This window comes from Chenopodium quinoa, unplaced genomic scaffold, assembly GCF_001683475.1.
Source record: "Chenopodium quinoa cultivar QQ74 unplaced genomic scaffold, ASM168347v1, whole genome shotgun sequence".
Classification (NCBI taxonomy): Eukaryota; Viridiplantae; Streptophyta; class Magnoliopsida; order Caryophyllales; family Amaranthaceae; genus Chenopodium; species Chenopodium quinoa.
In genome coordinates this window covers 1,623,596-1,640,070 of record NW_018745286.1, presented here as the reverse complement: position 1 = coordinate 1,640,070, position 16,475 = coordinate 1,623,596, and the positions used below count along the sequence as shown (strand labels likewise).

The window sequence follows — 16,475 nt, the reverse complement described above, 5'->3', positions numbered from 1 at the left end:
TTTTTTTAAAAAAAAAATTAAAAAAATACAAAAATACGATCCAATGAATGATAAATCATGCTTCCCTATGCTCTATACTTGAAAATTGTTTTGATTCTTGGTATATGATGATGAGTATTGTGGATTGGTCAGCCACGATTTGATGTTTGATTGCTTGGATGCCCTAACATGAGTCAATTTTGTCTAACTATTTGTGGATTTGGTGCTTGACTAGATTTGGTGAGGAATGTGTGTTAATTCCTGGTATGTCATTGAAGTTGAGTTTTGGTTTTTAACTTTGAGTAATGTTTGTATGATTCATTATTATCCACATTGAGGAGGACGAAGGCATTTGTTCTCTTAGGTAGCCTTCAGACGATATTAGATACATTTGTTCCCTTCTTGCTACCCATGTTGTTGCCTTGACTTTTTATTTATTAGCCACATTACAAGCCGATTTTGCCCCATTGGTTACTAGTCTCAAGCTTGGCTTGGGGGAGCTATTAGTGAGTGAGAGGTGAGGGAGTTTGTAGTATGCTTATCATTTATACAATTTGGGTAGTTGAGAAGTTGTGTTGTTCTTTATTGTAGTTTATTTTTGATGATTTTGAAAGTTGAATTTTCTTGAGAAAAAATAAAGCATGATGATATGAAAAAAAAAAAATCAAGAAAAAAAAGAGCAAAATAAAAAAAATTGTTTAGTGTTCAAGTGCTCTAATTGAACGTTGCTCAAGAAAAATTCAAGTTGAAAAGAAAGACTTCAAGGTTTGTTCGATTCACTCAAATTCTACATTATTATATTTATATGAGTAAAATTGTAAGTGTTGAAAAATTTGTGAAATATTGGATTGGTTGTTTGGTGAATTTTTGTAGTGTTGAGTTATGTTGGAGATTTATGGTCATTATTTATTTTTGACCGTGGTTTATTAGGATTGGCTCCCTAAAGCATGGCTTTACTTCACATTTTCCCAAATTTATCCTACCTTTTACCCTAACCTTACGTTATAAGCTTTAAAGACCTTCCGACCTTTGTGCATAGATTGTATGGATGTGAAATGAGTTGTTTATCAATGCAAAGAATGATTGATATATTCCGAGTCGACTACTAGGTTGAGTGCTTGTTCTCTTAAACACACAAGTGTTGTGAGTTTGGGAGAGCATTGTTCACATTAAAGGGGTTGGATGGAGAGCGATCAGATACATCGTATATCCGCCACATAAAGAGTGAAGAGTGCGTGAGCACTAGTTTTGAAATCCATATACACTTGTGGTTGGCTCTACTTGACAACTATTAGGGAGGATGAGTAGTTGGATGGATTTGATTGGTTGATTTTGATGCATATTTGTTGGATTTGCCTTGAATTGATTATGCTTGGTTTTAATTGATTTTTGGGGTGAAGTATGTTTTATTTGTTCATTGATGAGCTCTTTGCTTTGGAACAAACAACATCCCTGTAATTTCCCCAGAAGGTAAACAGTTATAACTATTCACCAATGCCTGAGCGCCAAGTGTCACAGGCGCCAAGTGGCACGCCAAGTCACCCCTGTGAGGGGCAAATGTTTTAGGTCAAAATACCCAGGCCACATGGCCCAATCAGGGGGTGACACGTGTCACCTTAGGAGAGGTTCAACAAGAATCAATCCCCAACTGACATGTGGCACTCCCAATCAGCAGGGAAAAAGACGGCCTTCAGGGCCTAATTCCCGAGGAAGCCGCAAAAACAGCGCAGCCCACCAAACGTCATTCTGACCTAGCTAAGGGCACATTTACTAACGACCCTATAAATAGGGAGATTTCCCCATTTTGGGGACACATTCATTTTATTACACAATCAATTCTCTCGAAAACAGAGAAAACACCTGATCTCGAAATCCGAGAAGATCTACTTTTATTTCCGCACTTTTTCATCACTCAGAACACTTTCTACTTGATCGTCAGAGGTGGAACTCCAAACACCCGGAGCTTCCGTTGTTTTGCAAGTACAGCCGGCGAAAAATCAGTCTTGGTGACATAACTTTCCCGAGGGACAAAAAACCCCGAAACAACAGCCATTAAAAATCAAGATCAAGCTGATGTGAACAAAACCTTGAGGAACTAATGGTATTATGGTAGGGCTTCTTGACAACAATCGAAATCAAAGGTGAATACTAAAACTCTTAACAGATTGACCACTTTCTTAATTATCTTCGATTCACCATTAAAAAAATTACTCCGTAGTCCGCAGCATAGTTGGACCAAAATGAATAGAACTTAGATTATATTAATGCAGCTAAACTGAAATGAAATCCTTAAAAAAATTCGAATGACAAGGCTTAAATGAGCACCATATAAACATTCTAGAGCCACATAAGTAAATAAAATTAGCACCATATAAACATCTATTCAAAACTAACAAATGAGATGATTGAGTAACTGATTAAGGAAATAGTTAAAAATGATAGAGCAACACAAGTTAACAATAATAGAGATTTATCCTTTTAGGAGAATAAAACCCATTCTATAAGAGTACAAATTGTCGGATTGTCAGATTAAAAACCGCACATTGCACGAGCTAACTCTGAAAATATATACAGAGAAGAAGACCAGATTCTGTCAAACAAAAAAAAAAAGAAGACCAGATTCAATTAATCCTTTGTTATTCAAACACATATCTAGAAAGGCAAAATTACGTCCATCACAGCAACAATCTGCTCCTAAGAGAGGAGGGGCAAAGAAGGTAGTCAAAACAGACCTAGATTAGCATAATCATATGATCACACCAATATTTGCAATTATCTTACTAACAAGAAGACCCAACGTACGGTCCCCTAAAGAAATAGGTCAGATGTAAACCCCATAATCATCTTATCACAATAATTAGCAATTATCATACTAACTAGAAGGCCCAAAGTACGATCCCCTAATGAACTAGGTCAGATGTAAACCAGTCGTTTTACAATAATGTGGCCTAGGGCAAAGAATAGCCCCAAAAGCAACAATCATGCAGTCTAGTGCCTGCTCAAAACAACTCTCACTACAATGCCTAAACTACTCCATCAGTTAGATGTAAAACAATGTAAACATTAGGGAGAGGGGCTTCATAATGTATTGAACAAAGGCCGTAACAAAATTCAATCATCGTCTTCTGATTCCAGAAGTGGCAGGATGTTTAGTGCAGTAGAGCCAAGATGTACACCACGAACAAGCCCACCATACGCAACCTTTATCCTGTGACAAAGAAGCAAGATAGAATCCCATAGTGCGGTTCTCCCCTGAAAGTAATAAAAAACTAAAGCTGAGACTTATAAAAGAATTTTAAGACGTGCAATATTCAATGTCCAAAAAAGTAGACTTAGCAGAAGACAAACACAAATGGAACATGCATTACAAGAAGTGTTATAAATAAAGTGTAAGGATTAGGGAATATACCCTACACACACTAAATTTGAATTAACAATATAAATTATGTTGTAGTATTTGTATATGGTGGAGACAAAGGGAGGAGAAAGAAAGGGGAGGGAAGAAAGAGGAGGGAGAAGTGAGCTTGTTTTCCCTCCGAATTCTTCAAACCATTTAGAAGTATTTGAATTCTTTAAAAAAAAAAAAAGACCCTTTCATGTCTCTCCCTTCTCTTCCCACGATTTACATTGAAATCAGGGAAATTAGATCCATTAACCTCCCTGTTGTTTTTCTTCAAGTATTCTCATCTAACACATTGTTAAGGAAGTTTAAAATTTTAACTAATGAAGGCCTTAATTACTACTTCCTCTATTTTTTTTACAGACAACACAACCTTATGGCACACACTTTGAGGTCGAGATTATATACTGTAAACGAACAAATTAATCAACATAATTTTAACACATGGTACCTAACTCTTCCCTGGTGCTAAAATTTTTTGACAAAATCATTCGTTTACCTCCAATAATCACCTCCTAAAAATTACGAGCCTAAAAGTTGTGTTGCAAGTAAAAGAAAACAGAGAAAGTACATTTTTTATTCTATTCACCCTAAAAAGGCCCAATATAAAAAAAAAAACGGCAACTATTTCTCTCCTCCATGAACTTGCTCTTGCTAGTTGCTAAAGTAGTCCACATCTTACATTGTTACAGTATACTCCTTCCGTATTTTATTACTTGCTCCACTTTCCTTTTGTGGCCGTATTTTATTACTTGGTTCGTTTCCTTTTTTGGAAACTTTTAACAATATTTTACTATTTTCCTCCCCGCTAGTGGTCCCTTCATATCATATTCTAATATTTTTCATATTCTCTCTCCTCCCCACTTATACTCAATTTTGCTTTTTCACATTTTTTTTATTATTCAACCAACCCCACTTCCATCATTAATAATACTTTCTACTATTCCTCCTTAAACTCCGTGTCCGGAGAAATGGAGCAAGTAATAAAATACGGAGGGAGTAACTAATTAGCTTATGCAATTGGAGATAAGCATCAACTTGAAATTCGTTGCTGAACAAATCTCTGTCGACCTATCAGTTTGACCAACATCCCCACACCAAAAAGAATTAAGAACCCTAAGTCTGCCAAAAAAATCACGAGGACAATCAAAGAAAAGAATCAATTACACAAGGAACACATCCTTCCCACACACACATATGCAGCCTTAAGCAGAATGAGCACATAAAGCAATTAGGAAATTCTACCAGCCAAGCAAGCTGACTCTGATCCATACGAATCAGCATTGCTTTGATAGGAGAAAACAACCAAGTAAACACGGTACATATAATGGCTTATCTCTTACAAATCCCATAGAGGTTCCTTGACTCAGGATCTCAGAATACCATAAAAGCAAAAGAGAAGAACCAATCAGATCATCTATCAGCCAGCAGATCCATATAGACTGAACTGACATATATAAAGTGCAAACATTACCTGAAGACAGAACTGCAACTTCTTATCCCAATACATCACAAATACTGGAGGGCATTGTCTTCCAATAACTAGGACACAGGATCCAGGATGGAGTATTGAGGGGACAACTGATAATACAGCTACATACTTCTCTGGAAACCTTTCTTTAGGAGGCAGAACTCCCAGGAATAAAGGATTTTTGCTAGACAGAGCTCCAGAATAGGATGATGGATCAACATGTAACATCCATTTTGGATACTCCAGGAAAGCACAAAATAGATATAACAGCAAATGTGAGTCAGATGGAAGCTCAATAGTCCATTTCTTTGCTTTATCAGATGCCTCTTCTTTTCGCATGTACTCGTAATTCCTCAAGCAAGTTCCTTCAGCTAGTTCTGTAAAAATGCCAACAAGTTAAAACTGTTGCCAACAAGTAAAAACTGACAATTAAGGTTTGGATTCCTTCAACATATGATTTAAGATGATCTGTGCAAGGGCATCCATACAAATATTAGATGATAAATATACAAGTACCCTTAATTCTTCGCACTGTATATTCAGCTGGAACACTACTTTGCGGTAGCAAACCTTTGATTAACTCTCCCTTTGTCAAAGCAAGCAGCCTTTGGTGCTCGGTGATGGCATCCACACACTCCTGTATGGTAGGAAGAAATGCATTCTGCTGTGGGATTTGTAGCTGATTGGCAGTACCCACATTCTCTGAAGAAAGTTAGAATAAAACAAAAACAAAAATTGTAATCACCAGCATCAACTTATACGAAGAAATATAAAGATCGATATAGGGTAAATCTGGGGAAGGGGTGCTCACGAGTAGATGAATCTAAAGCTTGCACAAGGTAAGCTCGTAGCTGGTGAAGAAGCCCATCTTCATCTGTAGAAAATGCAGGCTGCCATTCCTTAGCACGATCTAACGGAGACATCCTAGGAGCTTCAGCACCAGAAGAATCACTACCTACTGAAGTCACTGTGATTGATATTCCTAATTTAGCAGCTGCTTGCATTACCTAAAAACAACAGATGCTGTATTAGAAGCCAAATCAGAGACACCAACATCAAGTTCATTTCAAGTCCATGTTTACAAACACAGCACATTCCATTCTTGTTAGACCAAATTGAACAATAAATCAGAATTAAACATATGAATAATACTGGTGAAGTTAGAATTAAGACCATAGACAACTCCAAATGAATCAACTATTACAATCCGTTAGAAAGGAAATATTTATCCATAACTATTAACTTGGATTTTCCATAAAATTCAATGACCACCCACAGTACATTGCTTTCAAACCCACAAGCCTCACATATAGACAACATAGCCCTTTTGAATGTCATCATTATACATATTCGCAAAAACTCATAATTAAATCAGTACGGTATTTCTTATGTGAAGATATTGCCAATATCAGGAAATGTCAAGTTAATTGGAGCAGTACACTTAATGTAGCTTTGTTAACACTGAATGGCATAGACGTACCCCCAAGAAAGACAATTGAAAGCAAGACCGCATGAACACCGGGCATGATGCATACAATCTCTGCAGGAGGGAAATCTCATAAAAGCAGCAATATATGTACATTGAGGAGTGAGCAAGTGAGCACAAACCTTGTTGTGACTATTTTCAATTTTACTCAGTAGAGGGGTTAGTAAAACAGAAGAAAACCATTGCCGCAGATGGTCTCTCCACCCCTCAATCTGCGGATAGATGCCTAGATGCTCAAAAGCTTCAGTCATCTCTTCCATTGATAAAGGAGTAGGTATATCAGCCTCTCCTTTTTTCGGAGGAGTATTAAACTTCTGTGAACTGGGTGACATCCGAACAGGTCTCAAGGGTGTTGTTCTCGTTGTTCCAGATGTATTAGCTGAACCAGAAATTGTACTAGGACTGCTTATACTGAAACCACTCCTAGTAGGAGGAGGAGTTGCCAGTTTTTCGGCTGATTCAGTGATTTTCTTGTCCACGTCTGCTAGAAAGTGTTCAAGTTCGTCTTCAGTTAAAATTTCTCTAGCGGGAGAAGCTCGCTTGTTTGACCAAGGTGTTGAAACCAACTGATCCAAACCAGTTGAAGTCTTAGCTGATGACAGCTGGGGTGAGGAAGGAGAAACAGCATGAGTAGGAGAATTGGATTGCTTTGAAGGGACAACAAAAATTTTACTTTTAAGAGCAGTACTGCTAGACTTTTCAGAACCAACTCGAGATAAACGACTAGAGCTAAACGATGACTGGTGAAGAGGGATGAGTGGATCTAAAGCAGCTCGTGGTTTGGACACAGGTGGTTTTTTGGACTGCTCTGGTACAGCCGTATCCAATTTTTTTACTCCTAAAAGCCGCAATTGATGACCTGAAAGGCAAGTTTCAACCTTGGTCCCATTAGAGGAAGATGTGACTACAACACCAGCTCCAACTTTAGCTGTTGAAAAGGCAATAGCTTTGGCAAGGGCAGCAGAAGCTCCTATGAAAGTTAAACCCATCACAATCTTCGCTAACTTGATTAATAGATCTGAGGCATAAATATATAAAGTTAACACTGTAAGTCTGTAACACAATACAGGATGCCTTATATCAGCCACAATTTGAAAGAAAACATGCAATTCTTATATGACTTACAAGCTATCTCTTCAGAAACATTGCTGACTTTAAATTTGTCAATGACCCTATGTTCCCTTCAGTGGCCACCAAAAGAGAAAAAAGGAAGTGTCAGCTAAACAAGTTAAACACTTATGATAAGGCGATATATATTAATGCATGGCAAGATTTTGTAAGTGCCCTGTGAGTACTTTGCACCTGACAAACAGTGTCTGTGTGTACACGCCCACCCAAAGGGGTGGTGTACAAGTGTGCTGTGTCCTTTTTCTAGGGGAGTGGGATACTTCCATTAAAACAGAAAAACAATGTCACAGCTTCAGAGGATAAGGCATCTTGAATCAACCAACTGCTTAATCAATCAAATAATGTGCCAAACCTCTACCAACAAGACCATTCCTATTTTTATGCCCGGCAAAAAATGTTTACTCATTCTTTACAGCCATAGATAAATATGAATATAACATGTGATAGCAATTGATATATTGGTAACAGTCACAGAAACAGCATCTCAGAGTCATTTAATGTCACTGCTGTCATGGGGGAATTGACAAGTAAAGAAATCAAACAAATTTTTTTATCTATCTAGAACTGATTTTTTTTTTTCTGAAAAACAACTAAAAGAAAAAGGCCTTCTTTTTCTTCTTCTTCTTCTTCTTCTTTTTGAACGCCTTAATCCCATAAGTGGGGTTGGCTATATGAACCAACATGAGGACATCCCAGGAGGTCACCCTTCCTAGTACTACTCTCAATCATTGAGGCTCATGTCAAGCGATGTGACAAATTTTACACTAACTGTCATTGGCCAACTGTAACCGTCCTCCTTTATCCAGGCTTGGGTATGGCAGCGAGAAACCCATTGGCGGAGTTTAATAGAACAAGGCCTAAAGCTCTATTTTTTTTTTTTTTCCTGAAAACAACTAATAGAACAAGGCCTAAAGCTTAGTTTCACGCCGGAAAACAACTGATACATCCAAAGAAGCTTCAAATGATGATAACTTCACTACATAAATTTGTCTACCACCAACTTACCCCATTCCTTTACTTCAGGTTCCACCAAAAGAAAAAAAACTTAATGCTCCATCTTAATTATAAGATGGAATTTTACATTAAGTCGTGTTTCATGCATTCCATAGTTCCATACTTAAAGAAACTTCACATAAATTCTTTAATACATATTTAGTTCTCTCTATCCTTATTTTTTAGGATCCCATAAATTGTTTTGACATGATTGTGGAAAAAGGATTCCAGCCAAAACAGTGTAACCATGATATCGGATAAACTGAAACAGATAGTTTTCTCTTGGATAGCTTGGTTGCTACATTCCAGAAGTGCATTGAAAAACAGCCACAAAATTCATCCTAATTACTCAAACATATCAACAATCAACAATTAAACATTTAAAATAGTGGTACAAATAAAATCAATCAAAAACTTAAATGATGCCAAAGTAACCCTGAAATTTTAGCTTCAATAAACTCTACTCTAGAACAACCATCAAAATTGTTCGAAAATTCACGTTCAACAAAGACATTCAAATTCCTGAACTAAAATCAAATGGAACCCATCCAAATTGAGAAACCAAGCACAGGCAATAGTACAACACAAATAAAAAATCCCTAAAGGCAATTATCCTTAAAAAAAAAAAAAAAAAAAAAAAAAAAAAAAAAAAAAAGCAATAAATTCCCAATTAGAATTGTGAAAATTCAAACAAAACCCTAATTAAACCTCACAAAAGCATTAGAAATCCATAATTAGGGAAGAACAACAACAATCTATCAAATTTGACAAGCAAAAGAGAGAGAAGAAGAGGAGAATACCTAGAAGAGAAGGCGAAGAAAGCAAAGGCGGAAGCAGAGGAGATGAAGAAGAGAGTAAAGAAATAGGAGGAGGAAGGGCGGAGACTGGTGGAAGTAAGGGCGGCGGAAAGAGCTGGATTTTGATATACGGCGAACTTTGCAGGCTTTTGGAGCGGCGGTGATGGCGAAGAGGCGACAGCTCCGCCATTGTTGTTGTCTCTTCTGCTGGTTTCCATGGTGAGGATGATGGTGTTGAGTTTGAAGAGCTCAAATGGCGATTTCCATGGATTCCGACGCCATTGATAGGGGAGTTAAAGAGTTGGAGGTCTCTCGAGTGAGGAAGTAGTAGTATGAGCTATGAAATGTAAACAAGCAAATTATTCCCCTCAGGCCCCAACCGGCAAAATCTCAAAGTGTCTTGGTTTTCAAAATCGACCGGGTTGATACGTAGGAGGTTCCGGTTTCATAGTACTCTGTATTATACTCCCTCTATCCCTTTATTATAAACTAATATAGTATTTTGGGTGTCTCAAAATGTTCCTCTTATTACTAAAAATAACACACAATTATTACTTAATTTTAGCTTTTCCATACAAAATACACACATAACTTACAAATCATTACTTACTTTTTCTCTTTTTCATACAAAATACACACATACTAAAAAAAAAAAGCATTACTTACTTTTTAACTTTCCCATACAATATTCTCTACTTGTACTCTATCCATACTACATTCTTCACTTTTTTATCTTTTCCATACAATATTCCTTTACTTTTTCCATTCTCCTTAAAAACCGTACTTTTTAGGGAAATAGTCCTGTAATAAAGGGACAGAAGGAGTACTTTATTATTTTTTTTTTTGAATAGATACTTTATATTATACTTAAATACACTTTTTATTTTTTTGATACACCACATTTACTATGAATTTTTATATTAATTAATTGATAATACAAAAATTATGAAAATTACATTTTGAAACTTTACATTGACACCAATCCAAAAAATAATAACATAAATATCTAATTCTTACAAAACTTATATGTGCTTGAACATGGCTATTGGCTGGCCATAGTGTGGTCACTTCACTTATAAGATAATTAATTAAGTGATAGAGTCATACAGTCATACTGATGATAAGATGGGTTACCATGAAAGATATGGGGTTGCTCCAATGAAAATGCGGGGTTGCTTATCATATAAATCAATAAAATTATTCTTTTAGTAAACAAATCATAATAATAAGGGTTTACTCGAATGAACAAATGGAGTTTATTTTTAACTATGGCAGCTAATGCGCGTGCCGTAGCTAGTCCCGGGGAGCATTTTTAACTTGGTCTTATGACATAACTTTGATTGTTGCCAGCACTAATAAGGAAAATACATAAATAAATATTTTTAGCATGTGTAAATATGGAGTAAACATATTAGAGTTGATCAAAGGTGGCCTGGCCCCCGCCCAATAATGGGCAGATTTTATCTGCCTAAAATCAGGTCGGGCCTCGATTTTTCAAAAAAATTGGGTGGGCTTGAGAAGACGTTTTAATATTAATTTAGTTGATTTTTTTTTTTTGCCAGACCGGCCCGACCATTTTGGGCATGTTCGGGCACGAACTTTTTGACCTGAAGTTTGGCCCGACCCAAGGCATAGGCTGATTTTTTTGGCCTTGGCCCGCCCCGCCCAATGATCACCTCTACAACATATTAATTTAAGGGGCATAATTGTGTCAACAATATTCATAAAAATTTAACAAATATATTTAATAGTATTGTAGACAGTACACTTGATTGTGTCTCCCCAAAAACGAAACCCAGTGATGAATACCTTTGACGTTTTGATTGATGAGTTTGGTAAAGAGTTGAAGAGTCTCGCAAAGTTTCCTTAAGCCTTGACCATATTCCTAACCTTACCTAAAATGTTTTAACCCAAAATCATTCATTTCGTGTCCTTAGACCCAAAATCATTCATTTCGTGTCCTTAAAACTAAAATCATTCATTTTGTGTCCAAATTATAAAAATGCCCAAACCAGATTATTTTGGTCCTTGTTTTCAGTCCAATTATTGTTTGGATGGATGGGGCTTGAAAAGAGCTTTCCAACGATATATTATATGCCCAAATCCGACTTAAAAAGAATAAGTTATGGCCAAATACTAAACCGAGCCTAGGTCCATCCTTAGCTACGAGCCAATGATTATACAGAGTCCAAATATTTTATTTAGGCCCTATATGATCATATTCCTAATCGTAAATCAGTTAGGAACTTCTAGAATCCTTTAGAAGGTTCTAATCTATCATTTCCGAAAAGATAAAGATCGAAGAAGTTAGAGATTGAATAAAACTTCTCAAACGATAATCCTTGTTCTATTCGAATACAAAGACGTTCAGATATCTTTTACAAACATAATTCCATTAGAAATCAAACTCCGTACAACTTTGTTACCTTCAGAAACTGTCGCATAACGACAGGAATGTCGTTCCACGTCAGCCTTGTTGCGCCGCGACAGAGGCTTACGTGCCGCGATAATCCTATCGTCTCGCGACAGTGAAGTTCTATTTCGTCCAGAACTTCTGATCTTTTTTTTATCGTCTCGACTCACTTTTTCCTTATAAATATAGATCGTTTCCCCATTTTCAAATCAGCTTGAATTAGCCAAAATCAGTCACCACCATCAAGAATTAGCTACAATTAGCATCATCAATTCCCTAGAATTCGAGAGAATTCTTAAACCAACGCTTTAACCTAAACACCCCAAATCATCCACAATACTTCCTTTGCGTGATTCGAATACTCCAAACCATACTCGACGTTTCTTTCGACCTCAACGTGAAAGGTTGATAGTTCTGAGGGTTTGGTCCCAAATCTATATTTCAATTCTTATTTGATTTATTTACTGTATTGATTTAACTTTCTTGAAGTTTACTAACGTGTGTATTGTTTTAATAGCAAGAAGGTTGAGGCATCAAAGTGAGTAATTTAATCACCCTTCTTATTATTGTTTTGATTTTGGAGTAGAAATCATATTTAGGATGTTATTATGATTTCTAGCATCATGTTTAGGATAACGCTTTGATTTTGTTATTAGTGACATGCTAGGATCGTTATTTATCCGTTTAGTATCATGGCTACGATCTTACTACTAACGATGTTTTGATGATGATTGTTTCGGGGTTTTCTGATGTCCTGCGGGAGAGTTACAATTCCGAGACTGGAACCGGACGCCTGTACCTGCAAAACAAACGGATGCTCCGGATGATTGGAGATCCGCCTCCGACGGTCAAGTTAGTACTTGATTAAGGAGTAATTAATGCGGAAACAATCCTGGGCACCGTGTCGTGCCGGGCCGCCGCGGGCCGTGCCTGGCGGGCCACGGGCTGGTTCGTGCCGTGCCGGTCGTGCCGGCGGGCCCAGGATTTCGTGCCGTGCCGTGCCGGTCATTTTCACAGGCCAGCCCACGGCACGGCACGGCCCTCGTGCCTGGCGGGCTCGTGCCGTGCCGGCCACGTGCCGGCCTGCGGGCTGGTGCAGTTTTCAAATAATTTTTATTTTTATTTTTTATGACAACATTATAAATTAATAAGTTTATAATGTATATAAGTTAAAAAATTATAATTATAAGTTTTATAAGGTTATAACTTATAAGTTTATAACTTATAAGTTATAAGTTATTAAGTTATGAATTTTATAATTATAAGTTGAATATTTATGTTTTATAATTTGTATATTCAATATTTATATTTATATATTTACTTTATACTATTACTTTAAAATTTAATGTTTATGATATTATTAGTAATTGGTAAAAATTTTTTTTTTTAATATGAATTTACAAATTGTAACAAAACGGGGAAAAAAGGCAAATTGGACTTTGGATGTGAATAATGCGTACTTTATATTATTATTACTTGAGTTGAGAAAATTGTACAATGATAACAATGATAAAAATCATACAATGATGGTATTAAACAAAAATTGGAAAATGATAAAATTGATATTTTTAAAATCGTACAATATACAATAATTGTCTATTCTTCTTCTCCTTCTTCTTGCTTGTCTTCGTCTTCGTCTTCGCCTTCGCCTTCGCCTTCGCCTTCAAGGTCATCGGCTAGTTGCATAGATTGGGAACTAGCCGAACCCGAACCGGAAGCGGAGGTTCCTTCTTCGTTGTCGTTGTGGTCGTAAGAACGGTCTTGTGAGCGATTTTCCGCATCCAACCAATCTTTGAAACACACGCACATTTCTAGTGTTTCGGGTTTTAGACTTGTTCTTCTATCGTCTAAAACCCTTCCGGATGCGCTGAAATCTCGTTCGGAGGCGACGGAGGAAACTTGGATAGCAAGAATGTCTCGTGCCATTGCCGCCAAAGTTGGATGCTTCGAGCTTTGTTGTTTCCACCATGCAAGGAGGTCGAGGCTGTTTATCTCATCGTCGTCCATGCCTTTGGTGAAGTCGTAACTCAGGTACATCTGCAACTCCGAGACGTCGCTTTGCGTTCTCCTGATTGATGAATCACCTGAAAACCTTGAAATCAAGTTAGTAGCTTGTGAAAATAAATGTTTGGCCTTCTTACTTACGTTTTTGGATGGTTGGGAAGGCCCTGAGCGAGGAACGGTGCCATATTTGGCTTCATAGACTCTATATAAAGCAAAAAACTGATCCTTCACATTAGTCTTATAGTTTTCTACATCATCGTCAAGAAACATGCATTGAAAGTAAATGTCAACTAACATAAATGTGTTTTCATACTTTTGCCTAGGATCTAATATGGAAGCAAAAATATAAATCAAAGGAATCTCACTATAATATTTACGCCACTTTTTTTCCATTGCTGGAAGATACTGATCATAATCACTTTGATGGCGATGATCAGCGAAAAGTTGGGCGAGTAAGCATGCATTAGAAAGAAATTTTTGAGCACAAGGATTGTAAACAGTAGAAAAACAATACGTCATGTTATATAATAACTGTAAAAATTGCATATATCTTTCACAGTTTTTCCAATCATCATCATACAAAGCATTTTGTGGAAATTTTTGGTTGTAAAATAATGTTAACGGGCCCTTGTACTCAATTGCCTTTGTTAACATGTCATAGGTGGAATTCCACCTAGTTGGGCAATCGGTTCTAATTTTTATTACCCTTATCTTTTGTTGTTTTAGAAAACTCTTCCATTCTTGGTATCTCATGTTAGAGCTATTAATAGACATAATAGCATCTCTGATTTTGCTGTAGTATGGGCCAATTGCCCGAACTCCATCCTGTACACATAAGTTAAGTACATGGCAAACACATCTAGTATGAAGAGCTTCACCGTCTAATAGTACATCGGTTAAGTTTTGTTTGATAAGATTAGCTGTGTATGTCATAGAGGTTGCATTATCAAAAGTCATAGACATCATTTTATCTCGAAGGTTGTATTCGTCTATTGCTTGCATTAAATGGTGAGCAATGTTAATGCCGGTGTGTGGGTATTCCAGCATTTTGAAATGTATTATTCTTTTTTGTAACATCCATTGATCATCTACCCAATGGCAAGTCACACATAAATAGTGATATTTATAACCACTATCCCAAGAATCGGCTGTTAAAGATACTCTACAGTTAAGGTTACTCAATTTGGCTTGTAACCGGACTTTGTACTCTAGGAAATTTTTCATTGCGGCGGAACGAACGGTTTTCCTAGAGATTCTTTTATGTTGGGGTTGTAGTGCTTTGTTAATGTAGGTGTTGAATGCGTCACTTTCCGAGAAAAGAAAAGGTTGTTCGGCGTGTACTATCATTTTTCCTAGTTCATCCCTATCCCTCTCATAGTTGTATGTAAAGCCGTATGGATGGAATTGGGAAATTTTGGGCTGGGTTGGATCACTAGCTGGTTTTGCACAAGCTTTCATGTGTCTAGATAAGTGTCCCGTCCCGTTTTTGGTAACTGCCGTGAATACACTATTACATGTTTTACATTTTGCCCATTGTTCACCATCTTTACTTAGGACAAAATAACGCCATACCTTACTCCTTCGGTTTTTCAAAAGTAGCATCTCAGTTTCGGTTAACCATTCATGATGTGTGTGATGGTTAGTAGTGAGACTAGTGGGAGTGGCAGTAGAAGGGGTAGAACCGGAGGGAATTCAGGTACTTTCTTGGCTACCTTGGCTAGAACAATAGTTTTATTGATCACCGATATAATTAGGTGGAAATTGGTATGGTGGTAGTGGAAATTGGTTTAGTGGTGGTGCTGGAAATCCCGACGTATTATATGACTCATAGCCCGGGGGGAAGTAAATGGGGTCATTGGTTTGACTCGTAATTTGGGGGCTCGTTGTATTTGGTGGTTCCCTAGAACTACTACTACGGATAAGTCGGCCTTTCCCCCTAGACCTAGATGATGGGTTGTTCAATGCCATAATTAACAATTAATTTTTTAATAAAAAGTGGTTAACTATAATAATAATAATTAATAACAACAATTTTAACAATAAAAATATCAATAATATTAATTAATAACAACAACTATAACAATAACAATAACAACAAAAATAAATAATAACAACAATTGTAACAATAATAATAATTAATAACAACAATTATAACAACAACAATAACAATTAACAACAATAATAATTAAACAAGATTATTCTAATAATAACAATAAAACAATAATAAATTTAAGATTAGTTTAGATCTTACAACCGTGCTTCAACGCTCCACTAATTACGATTACGAACTTTTTAATTTTTTCCGATATTAGGAAAATAATTAGAGAATTTAAGAGAATAATTAGAGAATTTAAGAAAATAAGGATTATTAGAGATTTAGAGAATATAAGAGATAAGAAGAAGAGATTGTGATTTTTTGATTTGGGAATGAAATGGAGGTGAGTATTTATAGAATTTTTGGGGAGCAAATTGGCAAAAAACTAGCCGTTTTATAGTCGTTTTTTTGGCTTATTAGAGCTAGATGAAACGGTAACATTACCGTTGGCCCGCGGGCCGTGCCTGCGGGCCAGCACGGCGGGCCATGCCCGTGCTCGTGCCGGGCCGTGCCTGGGAATTCTCAACCCTGTCCGTGGCACGGCCCGTGGCACGGGAGTTGAACTTCGTGTCGTGCGGTGCTTGACTTCGGGCCGTGCCGGGCTGCGCCGAACGGCGGGCCGTGCCGGGCGGCACGCGGGCCAACCCGGCCCGTGCCCAGGTTTATGCGGTAATTAAAGTGATTGGGTCTCTCTAGGTGAGAGTGTTTA

The 16,475-nt window shown here is 37.1% G+C and overlaps 1 protein-coding gene across 2 annotated transcripts; it reads right to left on the bottom strand.

The window, feature by feature from the left end:
- Positions 1 to 2,599: 2,599 nt before the first annotated feature.
- Positions 2,600 to 9,657, bottom strand: LOC110711845 (transmembrane protein 209-like). Of its 2 annotated transcripts, XM_021890283.1 has the most exons (8): positions 9,258 to 9,657; positions 7,462 to 7,517; positions 6,459 to 7,354; positions 6,331 to 6,390; positions 5,662 to 5,857; positions 5,367 to 5,552; positions 4,854 to 5,227; positions 2,600 to 3,231 (listed from the first exon to the last, which is right to left on the bottom strand). In XM_021890283.1, the coding sequence occupies exons 1-8, from the start codon at positions 9,470 to 9,472 to the stop codon at positions 3,091 to 3,093; spliced, it is 2,124 nt and encodes a 707-aa protein (XP_021745975.1). In that variant the 5' UTR covers positions 9,473 to 9,657; the 3' UTR covers positions 2,600 to 3,090. The 2 variants fall into 2 exon arrangements, with proteins under 2 accessions (XP_021745975.1, XP_021745976.1); XM_021890284.1 differs by lacking the exon at positions 6,331 to 6,390 and having other exon boundaries at positions 9,258 to 9,654.
- Positions 9,658 to 16,475: the final 6,818 nt, after the last annotated feature.